The sequence below is a fragment of the Anastrepha obliqua genome, chromosome 2 (genome assembly GCF_027943255.1).
Source record: "Anastrepha obliqua isolate idAnaObli1 chromosome 2, idAnaObli1_1.0, whole genome shotgun sequence".
Lineage (NCBI taxonomy): Eukaryota > Metazoa > Arthropoda > Insecta > Diptera > Tephritidae > Anastrepha > Anastrepha obliqua.
In genome coordinates this window covers 58,614,804-58,637,471 of record NC_072893.1, presented here as the reverse complement: position 1 = coordinate 58,637,471, position 22,668 = coordinate 58,614,804, and the positions used below count along the sequence as shown (strand labels likewise).

Below are 22,668 nucleotides of genomic sequence, written 5' to 3'. Positions count from 1 at the left end.
CTTTCTATAACACAATGCCTTCCTGCACTTTCGTATGGCGTAACAGCTACAAGTATTTATGCCTGCAGCAACTCAAAAGCAAAAGGCAACGATGCGCATAAATATTTAATGCAATCAACTTGCGCGCGCAATTATACTCGTACAATATAAGTATGTGCATGTATGGATGTGTGACTTCTGCCCAAGTGTAGGGTAACTTCATTAGGGGTGTGGGTGGTTAAAGTTGCCAATGAAAAGGTATTAAAAACTGATTAACAATGCATGATTACATACACTGTGCTTGTGTGCGTAGTTTGCATTTCATTATGACCGCGTTGAGTTCTTAGCAATCCGGACAGAATAATGAAATGAAATCGAATACAAAAACATTAAAATGAACTAAAAAAATATAAAATATAGTATAAAATTTAACGAAATGAAACAAAATAAATTAAAATAAATGTAATAAAATAAGATGAATAAAAAAATAAAATTAGTTGTAAAGTAGTTCTTAGCACAATTAGTAGTAAATGAAATAAAAATAAAAAGATAAAATTTAAAATAAATAAACACAATAATAAATAGATCAATTGAACTAAAAAACTAATCGTATTAAAAAATATAAAATAAAACCATAGAAAATAAAATATGGTAAAATAACACAAAAATAAATAAATTAGTTAGTAAAAAAAGGCATTAAAATAAAATAAAATATAATAAATAAAAACAAAATAAAAAAAATCAATGTTTTAAAATAAATATGCTAAAAAATAAAATTAAAGAGAAAATTAAATAAAATGATAAAATAAAATAAATATATATTGGGAGGTTGAATTAGTTTTAAAGGTGTTTTCGAAGATTTGGGGCTTTATTGTGAAAAAAACGGTACAAAATATTTTATTCGAAGTATTGGCCATCGCTAGCTACAAAAAATTTAACACAAAATTAAAAAAAAATATATTAAAAAACAACAACAAAGAACAAAAAATAATTGAATTAAAAATATAAAATGAAATATGGTAAAATAACACAAAAATTAATTAAAACACATCAAAAATAAATCACAAAAAACAAAAACTTTTAAACTTAAATATACTAAAAAATTAAATAAGGTAAAATATAATAAAATTTAAACAAAATATAAATCAAATACAATCAATGAAGAAGAAAAACAAATATTTAATATATTGTAATATATATAAATATGATAAAATGAAGTGAAATAAAACATAATAGAATAAAAATTAAAAATTGGATGTTTAATAAAATGAAATAAAGTCACATGAAATAAAAAAGTAAGATTATATAAAATAAAACATAATAATTAAAAACTATTTAAAATTTTTAATAAAATTTATTAACATAAAATAAAATTGAGACAGAAACTCTAAAAAAATAAAAAATAAAAAATAAAAAAAATAGTATAATAGAAAAAATATGAACTAAAAAAATCAGATGAGATAAAGTATTTTAAAATAAAATAAAATAAAATAAAATAAAACATATATAATGAAATAAATTATAATGTGTATATGAAAAAATAAATAAAAAATAAATTTTTTAAATAAAATAGAGTAAAATATAAAATATAATTGAATTAAAAAAATAAAACAAATTGGAAAACAGACAAAAATTAAATATGAATGAAAAATATTAAATATTAGATAAATGAAGTACTTCTCTTTAGCCAGAATGGGCCAACTTCCTTGGTCCGGAGCCCGTTCTGTCACTCCCTTCTGCAGCCATCAAAGCCACGGTTAGCAAACGGGTTACTCTAACCCACAAGCGAGCTTGGCAGACTGAGAGATGCTGCAGATGGACAAAACTGATCTCAGAGAGTGCACTCTGCCCAATACGTGTAGCGGAGGATGAGACGGCGGACCACTTTCTGCGCGTCTACCTGGCCTTCTCTCGAATCAGGCGTGAGGTTTTTGGCATTGACGTGTTAAGAAGCGACCACATTGGTTCCTTGGCACCACAAGATCTACTCAGATTTCTTTGGAAGTCGAGTAGATTTAAAGAAAATTAAAAAGGGAACCCGAGTGCAGTACAATGGACACAATTGTGTCTAAGTGCTGCACTTGCTGGTCTGTCCCGACAAAAAAAAAAATTAATAGAAAAATTAAAAAATTAAGCATAAAATAAGTTAATAAATATAAGGTAGTGAAATGAAAAGTAAAAAAAAAAATATTTAATAAAATTATATAACTTAAAAAATTAAAAAAAGATTTTAGGAAAGTAAAACAAAATAAAATAAATGAGAAACGACAAAAATCTAATTATAAATAAACTACAATAAAAAAATAACTAATAAAATAATAAAACTAAAAAATATAATCGAAAAAAATTAGGTAATATAACATATGGAAAAATAAAAACATTAGAAAAAAGTATTAAATATTAAATAAAATAAAATATAATAAATATAATTCAATTTAAAAACATAATTGAATTGAAAAAAATAAGTTGAAATACAAAAAAGGAAAACTATTTAGAAAACAAAAAATTTAATAAAATGAATTAAAATAAAAATTAAAAAATAGAGAATTGAATAAAATAAAAACAAATAAAATATAGTATAATAAAATGGAAAACTGAAAAAAAATTTATTAAAATAAAATGAGATAAAGAAATAAAGTTCCGTAAAATAAAATATATTAACAAATTTAAAAAAGATTAAAATAAAATCAAATGAGCTAATAAAAGGTGATCAATTTAGAGGTATCCGATTTTAAATTGAAATAAAACAACGAAAATTCAAATTTATTGGGCACTTTTATTATTTTTGGGTAGCACCATTCATGACATTTATTTTTTAAGATAAACCCGTTCAAATGTTGGCAACTACCTCGCCGTAATCGGCCATCCGTACACACCAATTTTGAGTGACTTGCGGTCGGTATCTCGTGACTAACTTTAGTAATGTTGGCTTCCAATACCTCAATCGAAGCTGGTATATGCACAAAGCATTTAAACTTTACATACCCTAACAAATAAAAATCCAAAAGTGTGATATCACACGATTTTGGTGACCAGTCCACTGGTCCAAGTCGAGAGACGCAGTAAATCCATTGTTTCACGGGCTGTATGGCAAGTAGCGCCGTCTTGTTGGAAACAAATGTTGTGGAGATCACGGGCTTGAATTTCCGGCATCAAAAAGTCGTTTATCGTTCAATCGTTTATCCTCAATTCTGCTTATTGACGTAGCCATTAAGCCAAAAATGGGCTTCATCGCTGAACACCAAAAGTTGGCCTGAGTGTGCGATGAACACTTTTCACAGACCGTCGATTTTCGTAATACAATTGTACGATTTGTAAACGTTGTTGAGGCGTATATCTTTTCATGATGAAATGTCAATGAATACTGAAAAAATTATGTACTTAGTTTGACAGTAGTCATACGTAATCTGTCAAAAAATGCTTATTGGAAAAATACCTCCAATCTGATCACCCTCTACAAACCAAGAATTTGTTAAAATAAATTTTTTTCATTGGTAGCAGCGTAGTCTGACTGTATAGCCGTGAACCCGATTAGCACATGAAGTGCCATTTTGGCACGGTTTTCTTCTAAGAACCTGTGATATAGTATTGCAACTTGAACTAAACAATGAATTTACTTTTATTAGTTGACGAGTACATGAAGTCTCCTTCAAATTTTCGGAGATAATGGCAAATTTGTCATAAAACTACTTACTATTTATTTAAATCAGTCTTATTGATTAAACTGGAAAAAAACTGTGTATTTTGCATACTGAATGTACAAGTATTTCACATCATCGCCTCGAATATTATTTAAATCCAATAATTTGTGACAGTAACAAAACTGTTGACAATCCAAATAAGTGAAAACGCCTACGCTGATGATTTACATATGCTTGCATACATACATACATATAACTGGACAATAATCTAACATGTGTCATATTGCAATAGAAATATTATAAATTCATTTTCAGTTTAAAGCAACAGCATAATTTGTAGACAAAAACTTTCGATTTCATCTTGGGCGTCAAATGAGTTTAAATCGAAAGTCTAAGCTGATTGCTGACAAGTGGGGAAAAGAGTTCGGTTTCTTGTAAACACAATATATGTACTTAATAAAGATTGAATTTTCATTTATTGATATAACAAATTGTGGGCGTCGCATTTTTGAACCTCGGCCAATGTATTGAACTAGGTGTTGCAAGTGCAACAACAACCATGAATGCTGGACGACTTAACTAAACGTAGAGAAAAAGAGACGCTGGATGTTGAACGACAAGACTTCAAGTGCGGAAACGTGCGCATTCCATCTCCCGTCCGATTAATAACTTCATTAGTTATAGACTTTTTATAGTTAAATGTAGGTTTGCACGAAATGCTCATAAAGTTTAAGAAAAATTAAGGCGTGAAAGACGTTTCTAAATATTTATTTATGTCCAATGAAACTGTCACTTAATAATAGTTAATAAGTTTTGCATTTTGATTGCTTTGAAAAGAGAAATTCATAAAGTCTCAATGATTGGCTGACAGCTGGTCAAGTAGATTGAACCTGCGCATGCGTAAAGTAGACTTTCGTCATTTGTCCGGCAAATCGTTTGTATTTTTCCTTTTTGAATCATAGGTTGTTTTGACACCGACAGCTTTTCCATGCTTGAAATCTTGAGTATAAATTGGTCGCTTTGCGCTTGACTGGTGATGTGATTGTACAAGCAGTTTTATTAATTAATTTTAATAAAAACTGAAAGCGCGCATAAATAAAATAACCAAAAGATTTTGACGAAATTTGGAGTTTATTATTAGAAAATTAGCAAAGGAAAATGTCACATTTCAACTGCAAACTCCGCAAGCAACGACAGCAGCTCGACCGCCCACGTAGTTATGCATAGCTAAATAGCCAAGGCCAGATACAATAATTTCTCTAGCTCTGAAGTAATTCGTGAATAACTTACAATAAAAATTGTCTTCCTTTGAGATGCAACAATCATCGACCAATTTTTATCAATTTCATATAATGGGAGTTGTATGATACTTCCCAGGAATTCCTTCTACCATTGGCGCAGCTTGCTCGGTGTGATAAATACAATCACCGATAGAATCAAGTAAAATCAAGAAAAATCAATATACTTACCCCTTTTGCTATACTGTATATTTTTGGAGCAAACCTTTTAGCTTGTCAGGCTTGTAACAGTTTCACGTGCCGTTAGAAGCTCATACGCACATAGAATTTTTTCATTAAGAGCGCAAGAACTTTGGAATTAAATGATGCATTTAATGCCATTAGGCGGGGGATACAATTTGGGACAAATAACGACCACCGTTCGCGCATACTTGTGGACCACTTTCGGAAGACATCTTCGCATAAATGGGGCTTAATTTCATAAAGAACGCCAGTTATGTTGGCTTTCGACGCAGCAATCGTTTGTAATTTGCCTACATGGACCAGATATTTCACGCAGCGGCATAGAAAATTGTGGAGCATCGTTAAATCACTGGATTTTAATATCCAGAGAAGTTCGCCGATACGCGCAATTTACCCTCTAACCTCACTTCAAGTAAATTAATTTTTTCCCCAAGCAACAGGGCAAGTAGCACCATCCTGTTAAGCTCACATATTTGAGGAATCTATACCTTTTGTGACATAAGAAAAAGTTTGTTATCATCGATGTCATTCGATATGGGTCGCTAAAAACAGTGAGTGCAGATACTTGCACAGCTTCGACGAAATAACTGCCGATGATACTGCCGATGATACTGCCGATGATACCGAGGAGTTAAGAATACCTGCTGAATCTGTCGTGGCAATTTCCGGCAATTTTGCTTGTTCACGAAGCCACTTAACGAAAAATGAGCCTGATCACTGAAGACGGTTTTCTGCCTAAAGTTTCTTCAACGGAACCATAATTTTGATGGCAAATTTTTACAATTTCAATGTGTTGTTGAATTTTGTAGCGTTCTATGATTAAATTTCAAAATTTTGAGATTACAAAATTACTAAATTTAATATCGTTGGCATGTCCGGGTTTTAATGTTCAAAGCTCCACATAAATAGCATAGCAAAAAAGTGTTTTCTGGAAAAATTTACTTATTGATAATTTTATTGTTCTATACTAAATATTGGATCAGGGATTAAAATCATAATATCACAGGGTTGAGACAGTGCGATAATTTAAAACAAAAATGAACTTAGATTTCATAGGCAATGGTACTAAAAATTGCCAGTTTTTTATTTCATTATTTAAGAAAAACTATGGCTTATACAAGGTGGCGCAAAATTATTCATCCTATTGGAAGGCTTATAATTTTTGCAAATGGCGTTGTACGTCTATCATATTTGACAGTTTTTCACTAGACAGCTGCAATATACAATCAGGAAATGGAGCATGCAAAAGTCAAAATAAAAATTTCCATCACTTTTTATTTAGTAAAAAAGTTATTCAAAAACGATTAATTTTACGCCACCTTGTACTTAGACTTGCCCAGGACAAAGATTCCTTGAGTCACAATCCAATTGTTTTGCTCTGCTGAGCCACGATTCATGCATGATTCTGAACTTATGATTCATGCGTGTTCCTATTATTTGAGCTAAAACAGATGATATGACAGATTATTTACCGAGACTCGGGCTAACCAAATACAACTCAATTTCTCACCATTTTGCCTTGGCAATGAAAAATAGTTCATATAATTAAAGTTAATAAATATTTTAGGTACAGTTTTTGAGTTATATATGTATATACATACATACATACATACAATATGTGTGCCTTACTACCTCACGCATATATACGCAATCGCGTCTACAATACCATTCGTCATTGTGCTCAATTTTAAATGGACCGCATCCGCGAAAAGTCTCAGCTCTCTTCTATGCCTGCTACGTACGCATCGTATTCACTTTCGGTTGCTTGGTCATCAGCCCCATCTAATGAAGGCGCAACGTTTGCCAATTGCTGCGGAAAATAGCCAATTCACTGATACTCGTAATCCGCGCGACATGTTTATTTTATTCACAGCGGTTTTCAGTTTATTTGTCATTTTTCGAATACCTGATGTACATAGGTATGTGCATGTGTATGTATGTATATAAATGCATACCCTGCATGGAAAGCCATTGGCTCTGAATTCGTTCGTTTCTAAATGGCAACTAATGAACTTTATGGCTTTGAAGAATTGTATATATTATATTTATTTTACACAACAATACTTTAATTAGAAGGTAAGCAAATATAAATGAAGGTGCAGCTAAATAACATTCTAGAATAGCACCATGAGCTGTTCCCCTTGGTTTTGTATGCCAATAACTGCATATGAAATATTAATTCACATGAATTATTAATTAATTGTCAGAAGATGGCTTAGAATCTTCACATAAAGGCATTAGAAGACACATTTTTTTTACTTAAAGAGTGTGCAGGCCGAGGGTAGAAAAGAGAGAAAGCAGTGTGTGAGTTATTAGCCAGTTATTGAATAGTTATTAATTAGAGCTTGACAGCTTGGACGGGCTTGGTGCTGCCAATGAGCAGCCTGTTATCGCCAGATAGGCAAACTAAAGCCAGCGGCAATCTTCCAGAATACGAAGGTTGTTGCTATTGTAACAGCACAAACTTGGCCGCATATACTTAAATCCGGGTAGTTCCGGCAAAGTAGAAACGATTATTTAACGCATACGAAGAGTAAAATACAGTAATATTAAAATTTTACTTGCATGAATTGTAGGCGTGGCAATTGGCCAATTATTGCAGTTTTTGATCAAAAAAGTTCCTGGAATATATTCAGGAAACTCACAAGTTTATTTCTCAAAAGTGATATCGCCTACTACTACTATCTATCAACATCCACGCACTTATACCAGCTCTATTTTCGGTATAGCCATCAGAGGTATTTTCAGTTTTTCCATTACTTTACCGATCAAACAGAGAAAAATCGCAGGGAGCCATATTAGCAGAATTAGATGGCTGCTGGATAGTATTCGTTACGTTCTGGGTCGAAAATCTTGGATAATGATGACACTGTACGACGGTTCGTTATCATCGTTCAAAACCCACCAATTGTTTTCCAACAACTCCTCTCTTTTTTGGTGAAAATCTGCACCTAAATTAAATCTTTACTAACTACCAAAAGTTCCATAAAACCCGTGAGCATCGCTTTCTTTTTTGACTGAAAACTGTGTTATTTTAATCTTGGTTCATTTGGAGCACTCCACTCACTCGCCTGATGTCTGGATTGCGTGTCGTACTCATAAAGCCACATCTCGTCTCCAGTAATGATACGTTTGGTGAATATTAGGTCGGTGCCTAGGAAATCATGTCTTTGGCGATATCAGCACAGTTCTTTTTTGCATGAAATTGAGGTCCTTTGGGGGCAACTTTACAACAACACGGCGTAAACATAAATCAATAACTATTGTACAATGTCCTGAACGGATCCATAGTCAATTTCTCAACATTTCTAAGGCTTCGCACCTTTGAATCCATTTAAAATAATTGAAAACACGTGCAAAGATAGATTTATTCAAGGCTGCGTAACTTTTGCAAATGTCAAGCAATGGCGATACAATTTTAGTTAATCACAGATGTGGCAAGCTAACAAAAAAAAACAGAACTCAAATCAGTTACTTAGAGCGTCACCTAGCGCTTGTTCCGGGAACGCTTTGATCAAGTAAGTCCTATAGTCATTCAAATACGTCTTAAAGGCATTCAATGAAACGTGTTTGTAGACAACAGTGTCGCATCTTAGCCAGAGCTTTAACACTCCCAACTTCCTGCACGTTTGTGCAAAAGCACATTCTATTACGGATATCCCTCCAGGTATACTTCCCATGTCTTTATACTTGGAGAAGCGACCAATATCGCTAAGTCAAGGCTTGTAGAGAAATTAATGAGATTTCTACATTTTTGGCAAAATCAACCAAGGATAACTTAACACCTTTTCTTGCTAACTCAACTATCGATTAATTCCCAAAGATGTTCCGTGAACATAAATCCACCATGGCCGCCTTTTTGGCCTCCGTGGTGTTGTAGGAGAGTACACATTCAATGGCATTTTAGCTTTTCGAAAGTAGAGTAAAATGTGTAAGCCAAGAGCGGCCGCTTTTATTGTTGTCAATTCAGTCTAAACCCACTCTAGTCATCGAATTATTTTACCAATATCAATCGATATTACTTTTATATAGCATTTTTTATTGATTTTTTTTTATTATATGGCTTCTTTTGATCTGATAAGGATCTCGTTACTAAATAACTAATTCGCATTTGTCAAAATAGTACCAATGCTGGGTCGGTGATGTGCTTCGCTATTTCAAGCATATTATACGGGGTATATTTCCGCCTATTTATACATACATAGATACATTTGTATTTGTATGTAAGTGTATGCGTATCCATTAGAAAGTGTTAGTAATTTTATTTGCGGAGCAACTAACGCGTCAACCTAAAAATGCGGCATTCGCAAAGCATACGAATTCTTTGGTATTTTTGGCATCAAACAAACTTACGCATTGATTTCGACATAAGAATTGCACTAATGAGTTTATAGATAGTACATACCAGTGTGTGTTCGAGTGTGTGTAAGTTTCGATGCGTGCATTAATTTGCAGCACAGGTTGAAAGATAAGTATGCACCTCGTTGCTGAATGCCTTGTTTTCCGCCTCATTACTTATAAATCTTTTTGACTATTTTCTGCTTAAATAAAAGAATCGTATTTAATTTAATTTATATTTTCTTACTTCACAGCATGCGAACTATGTACGACAAGCGGCTGAGGATTATTTAGCTCGCCGTCAAGCCCGCAACAAATCGATGACACGCTCAATGACTTCCGGCCTGGCCGGACCCATTCTCGCTATGGGTAACGTGCATTATTTGCCAGCAGCAAAGAGCGGAACATTCTTTTCACGCGATAATGTATCAAATTTCATAACCTGGTGCCGGTAAGCCACATTATTCTGCATATAAATATTATTTACTATAAAAAGTTTGTAATTATTCTTGCTTGTCATTTACATCACAACTACTATATTCCGTGCAGACCAATACTATTTACCCAAGTCATAATTTTTGTGAAAACGTTCAACTTCACTTATCTATAGTCCCATTTGTGGAATGAGAGCAAAATCTTATGAGACTACCTTGTCCCACCGGCAGCCTCTTGCTGCCTCTCAATTTTCACTGAGTGAGGCCATAGAATAGCCTAAATAGAAGTACCAGAGTTGAATATTGTAAATATTGCCTCATGGAGAAATTTTACTATTCGCATAATTTTTCATAAACAGCATTGCCTTTTTATTGATTCCACTTTCGTATTTAAAATTTGAACTTTGTTTGATCTTCATTGAACCCCAGGTGAACTGAATCGCGCTCCAGATAGGAATTCGTATTTTCCAAGGTCATAGTATGTTTACCTATCATTTCTTTCGCCTTCCACTGTTATCTGAAATTCTCAGCCAATTCATGAAATAAATCATAGAGATTACACTGCTACCATCTTCTTCTTCCCAGCAATCAAGGAGTTTCCTTCCCATAAGCCTCGAATAGCAAAGCTCAACTACGTTTTAATGAATTACTTAACCACTATTAATTCTATTTGTTCTCACATACAACCCGAGGCAAAATTATAAGTACACCACTAAGTTTAATTTTTTTTTTATAAATAACAAAAAAAAAAAAACAACATAATGCAAAGTTTCAAACTTTCTGCAAAAATGTTGAAGACTTTTCAAAATATAATATCATATTGTACAATTTGAACTTATTAATTTTCTGCGTATGCAGTTTTGCAGCCCATTGAATTTTAGTAAAAGCAAAGTGTAAGTTGAATGTATTGCAATGAATAAGGAATAAATAATAATAAACTGCAAGTTTCAAGAGACAAGAAGACATCGTTGATTTTTGACAATTTTTTTTTTTGCTGAGGTGTGACTACTTTAATAATTTTATATCTGTAGTGTGCCCAGTGGCCGACACCTCGGCCTACAAGATTTTTTGTGTCCATGTGCGACCTAAAAGATCTTTGCTTCCATATAAAGTACATGCTCGATTTTTTTTATAATTTAAACAAAGCAACAATTTAAATAAGTAGGCCACTTTGTCATTCCATACTGCCAAATCGAAAGAAGAAAAAAACAAATCAGCCGCTCTAGCGTTGTCATCCTGTATATATGAGCCTTGGAACTACTTTAAGTCGCAACCAGTGTCGCCAGAAGAAATTTGTCAAGTGAAAAAAACTTCGAAAAACAATTTTTTTAAATGAGGAAAAAAATACGGGAACAACCTGCTCTTGCCTGGTAGGCAGACTAAAGCAAGCGGGAATCTTCTGGAATACGAAGGTTGTTGTTGCTGTAACAGCATAGGCATTCCAAATATTTTGTATATACCTTGGTTTTCTAACTAACTCTCAACTAGTCCTGAATCCGGAAGATCTAGTTTGGATTGAATTAGATTGTGCTGTCTGCCGCGAATCTTTGCAGGCCCACTTTAAATAACTATAACGTCGCTAAGTGTATGAGTAAGTGTTAAGGGCATTCAAATACAGAAACTGAAATAACTTTTTTTGCTAGAAATATCTACTTCGAAGATTTTAATAAAAAAAAATCTAACTTTGTTATTTTATGTTTAGCAAAAATCAAATAAATAAAAAATATGATATTAGAAAAATCTTCAAGTGCTACCAGATGTACACACAGTAATTTTTTTTTATGAAATCTCGATTTTGTTTTAAGATTTTCATTTTGGAAATTTTCACTTCGGGCAACACTGTTCACCCCTTCCGCTGACGTTCCATTTCTCTACCCTCTTATCTACAATTTCCATCACGTTTCTGAAACGAATAGATAACTTGGAATATGTTTACAAACCAAAACGGTTCATCTCCAGGTTCTGGATTATTCATTTTATTTTTTTCCTTTAACTCCTAGTGGAGCATAAGGCGTCAACTACGCCTCTTCGCCAGCGAACACAGTTTTGAACTATGTAACCCAATTCGTTCCACGTAAGACGACAAGTTGGTTAGCTTTTAGCAGGTCCAAGTTGGATATGATAAAAAAAAATCGCAAAATACGGCATAGACAGCGATTCACAAATGTTTGCAGGCGTCTCGTAATTACCGCGGCTAATTTGCATGTGGTGGAGCCATAAGAAGGACAGATTTGACATTAGTGTAAAATATGCGCACTTTGGTATGAAGGCTGATGTTGATATTTGGCCACAAAGGCGCAAGGATGCCAAAAGATGCCAAAGAAGATGAAATATCTTTACTAACACTAACTCAACATCTACGTCAGTCAAGAGAGCAAAATTTCTCTATACTTTCATACTTTTGTTCGCCCACTGCAACCGGCTCTGATGTGGCTTCATTGAGATGCAGTGCTTTCGTTTTTCTAGCGTTGATCTTGAGGCCGGATGATAGTACATAAAACTTACAACTATGTGGAAGTGGCTGATTTTCACATGATTTAATTCATTTCCTAGTCATTATAGAAGCTATACCCTGGCACTAAGAGCCCATACAAACAATTGAGCTCGAGAAATTAAAAATAACTCATTCACCCATTTCATATTAACTCACCGTTCTTCTACCTGCAACCGACCCTCTACTCTCAAATTTTTTTTGTAATCCTTGCAACTTTATTATCATTAAGCAATTTTTTAATAAAAAATTTTTTCTATTTTTTTTTGTTTTGCAACTTTTTTATGCTTTCTAGGAAGAGCCTTAAGATAATCGAGTGCCTACTATTCGAAACGGACGATTTGATAATGCGAAAAAACGAGAAACATGTAATCCTTTGCCTACTTGAAGTGGCGCGTCGTGGCGCAAAGTTTGGTAAGTTTTGGCAATTCTCCCACCACCATTCATTTATGCCTGCCAATATTTGCATTATTGTTGTGAATTTGTATACTAGTCATATGTATCATACTAGCAATACTGCATACATATATGTAAACTGTACCTGTAATTGCATCGTATTAACAGGTATGCTCGCACCCATGCTGGTGCAGATGGAGCGACAAATCGATCGAGAAATCGCCGCCGACAACAAAGCGAATGGAATTGGGTGTGGCACACAAACAGACAACGCTGATGTGATTGGCACACAAACCGAGATCGGCATCAATACCGATAATGTCGCCACTGAGACCGACATGTTCGACAGCGATTCGGAAAATGAGGATGATGACGATAATAGCCCAATGCTGATGTACGGACCACAGCCACAAATTATCACCAACGATCTGAAGAGCCTGGATGAGATGGTAAGTCAACTATTTAGGATTAGTCAGTGAATAAAATCTAAGACGAAAACAAAAAAATATGATCATTAGCCCGAATGTATGTAATTTGCGACGGAATTAGGCTAAACTATGCGTCATTAACTTTATGCATGCGAAGCAAACATTAACAAATATTTACAAAATCTGATAAGCTTACATACTTGCACATATGTACATAGGTGTAAGTAACACATGTACTTGCACTTATGATGAATTTGTAACCCAAAGAAAGTTATAAAAACTTACATGTTTTTCATAAATGAGCTGATAAATTACATGATTGTAATATTTTACCACATAACATCTGCAAAAAACAACAAACGTTATAGTTGGTAACAGTTGAATATATTCGTATGAAAACAGATTATCGTTTGATATTGGTTTAATATTTTGGCGTACCATTTATTTTTTTTTTTTTTTTGCAAAGTTACACGTCTTGGCTGTTCAAAAATTTTATGATTGTAAGCTGTAAAAAACATTTAATACTTTTTAAAACTTAATTTAATATGGACCCATGGCCAAAATAATAGAAAAACGCCTGGAGACTAACAGCAGTCATGACCGTATTTTGGTCTGTCGGAGAACAAGCAGCCAAAATGGGCATCCCTCACAGTTGCAAACAACCGGAGAAAAAGCAAACAATCTTCCATTTCCTCTAGGAATGCCCTGCCCTATGGAAGGACAGAATGTTAACCCTGGGCAAACCACTGTTCGATAGTCTCGAACAACTGTGTGGCTTAGATGTCAACAACCTAATAGGGTTCCTGAACCGCACAGACTAGATATAGTCATACTGCAAATAACTGGTAAAGAAGTTGGTAACTAGGATGTCGCAACAAAATAGTGCGGAAGCGCTTGTTGGATTCTGGACGAGTCACCACTTAAACCAACCAACCATCAACTAAAATGTAATGGGCTGCCAATTTTTTTTTTTAATTCCGATTAAAAAGTTTAAAATTTTTACGAAAACTTGTAGAAAGTTTGGAACCTCGATGTATAAGAAATTTTTTGTTGAAATTTTATCAAAAAATTAATGAAATAAAAAAACAAAAGAAAAATAGTCAAATCTGGTCAAAATATCGATTCTATTATTTTGAACGTCGGCGTACATTAAACCGTACCACCTTACAAGAAAAAAAAAACAATTCGCCGTACACATCTGAGTATTTTTGCAAAGCAATTTGTCTACTCGAGACAAAAACATCGTTAAGATCCGACTATAAATGCCGAAGATATAACGAAAAATGTTAAAAGGCGACAGCTAAAAAAAATTGTTTCAGGGTACTGCGCATTTGTCTGCGCTATCAATAATTCGGCTGGTGTGTTCCGGCGAACCAAATGGCTTTGTTCGTGTCTATCAATCGCTAGAAATAGCTCAAAACGCGCTGTGGAGATGGAATGTCAAATATAATATTAGTCTGGGGAAAAAGAAATCCATTATTTTCACGGTAGATGGCTGTCATAATTGATATCTCGTAAAGTATCGATTAAACAATTTAAAGCTTATGCTCGTTGTGTTTTTAATAGCGATCGCTCCTCAGCAGGCAAAGGCAGACCTCCATGCGTCTTTCTGGACTCCATGCTTCTCATAAAAATCGTCTGCAGTTTGAAACTAGTATAAAACTGTAGATCACTACAATTATAAGTCAGTCATCAAGACGCACGCCACGAATTGGAGAACAAAATCGGCCAAACACCTTACGCAGGGGACGCCAATCATTAGAGTAAATTCATACAGTTTATCATATCAGAGCAAAATTCATACTTGTATAGCTTTGGTCTGGTCGAACCACGAACTGAAAATTAATAAAATAGGAAGGCAACTATGGTTAGCTATTATACGAATTATAGTTAATACTTTAAATGTAATACAAAATATGATTTATTTTAGTCAATTTGTGATCAAGGCCTTTGAGTCGACAACGACTAGTTCAAAATGTGCTCAAGAATGGCGAAGATCCATACAATCTTTCTGACAGTACTCGGTCTTGGAATATACACCTTGAGTTTTAAAAAATTAGGAAGAATGCGATTGTGTGGAAAAATGTACTAAGACAAAATTCAGTTGTACTCTCTAATAATATAATAAGAAATTGGACTACATTTACTTTAAGATTCTATACTCATCAACATCAATATCGGCCAAGCGTCGGTTATGTACTGAACATACATTTATCCCCATGTTTGAGCAGATATATGAAAATCAATTTTGTACACAATTTCTGTCAATGTCTATGCCAATTTCCGCTTGTTTTCGTTAAATGATTTATAGCTGATAAAGTATTGGCAAACTAAAAGTTCTAAATGTGTTTCACAAGATATCTTCAAAAACAGTTATTTCACAATTTTTTGCTTGATGAAGCCGTCATCGCCATAGTAACGGATTAATGCGGACTCGCTGAGTCTGAGCGCGACTTTCTCCAATCACATTCCATCAATAGAAGAGCGATAGATATCTAGATATCCATCGTTTTGGAGTTCTTTCCGGTGCAGTTTTCCGTTTGGTTTGGAATCTCTAGCAATTTTTATTATTCGATCATTGGGTGTCCGAGTTATATGGCCACTCCAAGCTCTTCTTCTAATCCTAAAAATGTCAGTCACTTTCATTTCCTCCCTTATTGCTTCATTTCTAACGCAGTCTATGCGAGTTTTTTCTGCGATGGATCGTAAAATTTGCATTTCTGTAGTATGTATCATTTGTTTTGTTTTTGCATTTTCCGCTCGCATAAACATTTTTACGGGTGGCTCGAAGTTGAACGGAAGAGTTAGGGGAGGAGTAATCTACGAGGAACTCACCATTAAACTGAAATTCAGACTACCGGACCACTGTAGTGTTTTCCAAGCAGAGACAATCACAATCAAAGAAACAGATGATTGGTTGCTTACTTGTGTAACTACTGTAGTTGGTTGTTAAATTTAGTCGGGCTTCTCTTTCTACTGCATTCGAATACTTCGATATTAGGTTCATTGAGTTCCTGGCCGCAGGGGCATAGCGGGAAATTGCTGAGCGGATGAGCTTGCTAAACATGGTAGGGTGGAAGCGATTTTCCCTCGAAATGAGAGGATTGAGGTTCCATTGAAAACCTGTGGTCTGCTGTAAAAGTGGATTTCAGATCAACTCAGCGAGCGCTGGGTTAGTGCACAAACGTGCAAAGTTGTTAGATTTTTTTGACCGCTAGTAGATCAAGGACGCTTGGGGGAACTTCCAAGGCTAACAAAGTTGGAGCTCTTGAATTTTTTGATTGTCCTTACCGAACATGATCCGTTAGGTATCCACGCGGTGAGACTTGGTACTGCTTCGAGTCCTTTATAAAGCAGAATATACCGCTTGCTAAAAATGAATCTGATCCGTTGCATTTTATTGCTCTTTGCATCATTTTACTAATATGCACATTTAACATTTTTTCTTTAGGGCTGCCCAAATCGGAAGGTATTTTTTTTTTTTAATTCAACCAAAATTGGTATACTTCAAATATTTATGCAGTGTATGTATGTAAAAGGCTAATACACCACGTAAATAGTACATATGTAAGCCTATATTTATGGATTTTTTTTTCAGAGACATCCGTGCTCTAAAGTTTTTCATTTAGATTTGAAAAGAAAAACGTTACTTGTAAATTAAAGCGGCCAGGCAATTGAATAAGTACGGATAAGTACTTCAGGGGACATTGGCGGCTTGATTTTATTGATTTTCACCGGGCTGTAGAAGTTTCCGTCATTTGTTTTCATTTCCATTTTTACAGTGTTTCGTGGTCACGTTTTCTAAGTCGGTTGCGCGTGCGCAATTTCGCCAGACAAAAAACGCCGTTCGCATGGACAAAGCGTAAAATGTGATGTTGCCATAATGTGTTTTGTTCCCAATCGACTAGCCATGTCTTACTAACAACCGGTGGCCATAACGGCCAACAACTGACATGTTCGTTTGCCCAAATACTCGCACTCCTCGTACCCATACATCCATATGTAGGTATGTAGGCCTGTATGTATGTATATATGCATACTAATGTTACTTGCAACAACAAATAATCAAAAGGCTTTTTCAATTTATTTAGATTTTCATTTGCTACATCAAGCTTTGGGCCGATTTTTATTTGAATATTTTCAGCTTTCTCGTTTGTTGGTTTTATTACTGAACCGCTTTAAATACAAGAAAAAGGGAGAACTACGCAGTACGCGCAGGAAACTTTGTTTTGATCATGAAATATAGAGGAGAATTTATGAAAAGATTGGCAGAGAAAATAAAATGACTAAAGTAGGAATCAATTGACAATGTAAGCCATGAATTGCACTTTAATGCACATACACACATATGTGCTAGATTGTTTTGCATTTTTTAACAAAATTAGCAAATTGTTTGTGCTCTCTTTTTCATAGATCTGCTGTTATTTGCACCTATGCTTATGTTTATACATTTTTCATTTGGCTTATTCTTCTCCTTTCTGACTCTAAGCTCCAACCGGAGTTAAGGGAAATTATATATCCTTTATTGTCAATTGAGAATGTACTGAAAAAAACACACCTTTCGAATCTTCTTCCCATATTAACTTAGGACCCTTACAAAGTGTAAAAAAGGTCACGTCGCTTTCACTTAATCCTTTCAACGCAGAAGATACTTGGTTCTTTCTTCGATTCCATCAGCGGTTACCGCATCGAATGCTGTCAGATCTGCAAGCCACGACATTTAAATTTGCTGTCCTACCTCTATGTTCCGTCCGTTCTACGTTCAAGATGACTTTATGAGGTCCTTCCTAATTCTGTTCTGGTTGGTGCTATTAGATACCCATAAGTCAGAGTAGCTATCTTAAGTTTTATAAGGCTTCACTTCAGCTGTTAAGCTCTTTGTGTTTCTGTTAAAGTGAAATTCTGGGTTTTAGCTTTTTCTTAAAACTTAATCTTTGAGGCCGGGACTTGACTATATTTGGACAGCGATAGAGGTAGTGTGCATTACTATCCACCTTCTCAACATTTCTGTGGTTACGATAGAAATCCTTTGATAGCAAGTCCTCTTCTTCCTCTTCCACAAGCTGACTTCTTCTTATTATGTCGACTAGCATGTTAAGGAAGGAACGATCAATATATATTATCGGCCTTAACCTTTTTCATAAACTTTAGACCATATTTGCTTCCTTTCTAGCAGGTGCTCATATTTTGTTCGTCGCCTCTAATCGGTCTAAGCCATTAATTACACGAAGTTAGTGCATACATCCATCGGGCAGATATTCACAATACGCCAAGTCTTGGAAAAGACCCATGAAAGGAGAATCGACAAACAACATATTTTTGTCGATTTTAAAGCTGCATTCGACAACACGAAAAAGGGTAGCCTATTTGCCGCTATGTCTTAATTTGGTTACCCCCCCAAAACTAATACGGCTATGCAAAATGACCAGCAGCGCCGTCAGAATTGGGAAGGATACTAATGCTCCGGCTCTGAAAGTAATCGATGCGGTAGAAGCTTGTGCTAGCAAAGAAAGAGGAAGACTTCCTCTGCGCTAGAAAGATCAAGTGAAGAAGGACTTGGCTTCTCTTGGGGGTTCCCACTGGCGCCGGGTAGCACGAGAAAGAAACGAATGGCTTTATTAAACTCGGCAAAAATCGCTTAAGCGGTTATTGCGTCAATAAAAGAGAATAAGTGGTATACATATCCCTGTGCAGAGTTTACCATAACTAATTCTATCCAAATCCTTAAACTTCTTTGTATCGAGGATTCACTGTATGAAAAGAAAAATGTATGAAAAAATCTTTCTATCTTTTGATGTTTCATGCCCAAAGTGGGCATCGCGCTTGGCACTACTCGAATGTTATTGGGAGGTTGAATTAGTTTTAAAGGTTTTTTTCGAAGATTTGGGGCTTTATTGTGAAAAAACGGTACAAAATATTTTATTCGAAGCATTGGCCATCGCTAGCTACAACTTTCGCCCATCTTTCGGGCAATTTCCGGATGTCGTTTCTCCAAAATTCTGGCCGCTGCTTGGCTATCCATGACTCAACCCATATTTTGATAGCCTCGTACGAGGAGAACCGCTGGTCCGCCAAATCGAGACTCATGTGCCGGAACAAATGATAATCGGAGGGAGCTATGTCTGGACTATACGGCGGGTGGGGTAACACTTCCCAGCCAAGCGTTCCAAGGTATTTTTTGACAGGTTGAGCAACATGCGGCCGAGCGTTGTCATGTTGCAAAATAACCTTGTCGTGCCTTTTTACCGTTTCCGGCCGTTTTTCTTTCAATGCCCGGCTTAAACGCATCAATTGCAGTCGGTAACGATCCCCCGTGATTGTTTCGCCCGGTTGGAGCAGCTCAAAATATACGACGCCGACCTGATCCCACCAAATGCAGAGCATGATTTTCTTGCGTTTTGGGTTATCGTAGTGGATCCATTTTTCGTCGCCAGTCACCACCCGATGCAAAAAACCCTTCCGATTTTTTCGCTCGATCAGCAATTCGCACGTAAAAAATCGCCGTTCGACGTCGCGCAGCTTCAACTCGTACGGGACCCAATGTCCTTGCTTTTGGATCATTCCCATCGCTTTTAGACGCTTGCTTGATTTATCAACGCCCAATGATTCAGCAAGTTCTTCTTGGGTTTGGCACGAGTCCTCGTTTACCAATTCCCCCAATTCCGCGTCCTCGAACTTTTTGGGCTGGCCAAGACGCTCCTTGTCTTCGGTGTGAAAATCACCGCTTTTGAATCGTCGAAACCAGTACTCACATGTTGAAATCGACGGAGTATGGTCTGGGTAGGCCTCCTGCAGCAATTCACGGGCTTGGGCTGTATTTTTTTTTTTCAAATTGAAGCAGAAAAGCAAAGCTTCCCGCAAATTGCGTTTCGACGGCACGAAAGTTGACATACTCGGAGCACGAAAACACTGCGTTGTTTATACTTCAGCGAAATGACAGATACTGATAAACAAAGCCTAGGGATGAGGCTTTGTCATGAATATATATTCAGTATTGCCAACGCGATAAAGTGATAAATAGCGCCATCTGTGTGTCACCTTTAAAACTAATTCAACCTCCAATAGTTATGTAAAGATGCGATAATAAATGTCCTTCAGTCTCTCTAATAAAATACCAAAAATTCTTGTTAACCAAATTCTGAATTCCTGGATTGATTCAATCTTTGACTGTCTAGAACCGAGCATTCACACAAAATGTATGCAGCCGTTTCATAGCCTTCAATACAAAGTGGGCATTTCATCTCCGTGGGCATGTCTGTGGGAAGCAGTCGATTTTGACTAGTTATCTAAGTAGCGAATAAGTAACCTGATATACACCCTACTTAATAATTTGATGTATTCGCTGCACAAGGAATAAAAAATACAATCTTCGTCTGTCTGAAGCCCCAATATTTACGGTCCTTTGCGTTTATCCACTCAGTTACTATACCACAAGACCACTAAGATAACCAGCTAAATTCGCATCATAACATTTTTTAATATTCCCCATGCCAGTCCGTGGCCAAACTCGTTACATACAATCGCGCAGGGTCAGATCTGGTAACTGCCTCATTACCATTTTTCATGATATCAGAAGCTGAAGCACACCTTAGCTCAGACGATTTTTTTCGATTTGATAGTGCGATGATGGCAGTTCAGATTAATATATATCTGGAGGATAAAGCGACAATAGTACTCGTTGGTTAAGAACTTCCTCCTCAAGGGCCTTTCCCTAATCATTAAGCAAGAAATCCGACACGGGGATTTCGCACAGAATATCTAAGTAATCTTATTTGTAAAACATGTCCCGTCAAATGTACGCAGTTATAGCTCTACTGCTGACATCCATCATAAGAACAACGCCAGAGCCGCAGTTGAGCGAATTCTTTCATCAATCATGTGACCGGAGACAGGCCATTCTTCGCAGTTTATTTGACTTTAGAAGGGGACATTTTGCAATGTTTTCGGACACCATAGTAAAGATAAATTACAATCTGGCGGGCGATTGCCCAATAACCAGAACAATAACAATAACAACCAAGTAAAAATCAAAAGCGTCCGATACCCAGTCTATGAATTTTTACTGAAACTTTTATAGTTGAAAACTAAATTCGCACGCTTGTATGTATGTGCAGCGGAAAACCGTTTTCTGACAACTCCATATCTATCAGCAAGTACACAGTATTTATTTGCTCTAATTAATTTCATTCAAACCGTCCGTATGTCATTCCCTCCCCGGAAATGTGTGCAAGTACTGAGGCGATACATCACCTCACTAATTTGACAAGACATGCGCAGATGAAATGTCACTTCTAGGCAAAAAATAAACGCCATCACCACCTCCGCCACCACCAAAACCAGCAGCAGCTGCCGCACAGCCCGTCGCAAACTCAGTTCGTAACAGCGTCCAATCAAAAAGATCTTAGGATTTCCGCACGCCCGCAGCAAATTTGCCGACAAAATTATCATGCCTACATGGCAACGAACAAGCTCCATTGAGCAAGGCACAAGTATACACTTGTATGTATGTTAAAATGTGTGCATTTACGTAGCTACCCATGTGTAGGTATGTGATGAGTGCTTCGCTATAAATTCCCGCCAAATAAAATATGCGCAAGCGCGCAGACAAAACATTTTGTAAAGTGGCCAGTCAGAGCCAACAGTCCGATACGATACCACTTTTACTCTTATTGCGGCAAATTGGACACCACCACCACCAACAACAACAACAATGATACCGACGACAGCAAGCATTTAAATCGCTGTCAGAGGATCAAAACATTACAAATTCTTCGCTGTCAAGCAAGCGATGATCAATGCTGCAACATTGTTGTTGTTGTGTGCGTTTGTCTTGTTTCCATTTTCTCATTTAATATTCCGAAAAATACCAAAACGGGCGTGAAAATGTTGAAGCGCCACTAAGCGCCGACAACGACGACACAATCACAACACCTAACTCCCGACCGCAACAACAACAACATCAACAAAGTCCAGCGAGCAACGTCAAGTAAGTTGGCGAGCAATAACAAATAGTCGTAACGTTAGCAACATGCTTCGCTGCGAAACTAAAAGCAAAAAAGAACAACAACTACACAATAGCAAAGGCACCAAGCAAGCGGCATCATCAATTCTGGTTGGCAACTATCGTCAAAAGGCATCGGTGGCAACAGTAATTGCTATACTCGCACATTTTGTGCAAAGTGATTGATTTCCGCAACTCCAATGCAACATAAACTGCAAGTCTCGGTATATGGTATCGCTCTCTTCACTCATATAACTTCAACTCCTGTACGTCCGTCCTCCAGTGCCAGTTGTCCACTGGTGTCTTTGCTGTGCGTCACAAGTTGATGTTATTGTATTTGGTTAGTGGTTGGGGGTTGGCGGTTGATGATTGCTACCCATGACGCCGATGGTGATCTATGAAAAACGTTTAGATTTACAGCGATTGCGGTGCATGTTGCATGCTTCATGACTTTGCATGTGGCATGGTTATCAACACAC

At 36.0% G+C, this 22,668-nt stretch overlaps 1 protein-coding gene across 2 annotated transcripts in view; it reads left to right on the top strand.

Annotated features, from left to right (window-relative positions):
- The window catches only part of LOC129236924 (GAS2-like protein pickled eggs), a 223,344-nt gene that overhangs the window by 181,778 nt on the left and 18,898 nt on the right, over window positions 1-22,668 (top strand). For both annotated transcript variants that reach the window (XM_054871228.1, XM_054871229.1), the window contains exons 4-6: window positions 9,694-9,890; window positions 12,660-12,778; window positions 12,929-13,209. In XM_054871228.1, the coding sequence (XP_054727203.1) occupies window positions 9,694-9,890; window positions 12,660-12,778; window positions 12,929-13,209 (597 nt within the window). The remainder of the gene's footprint in view (window positions 1-9,693; window positions 9,891-12,659; window positions 12,779-12,928; window positions 13,210-22,668) is intronic.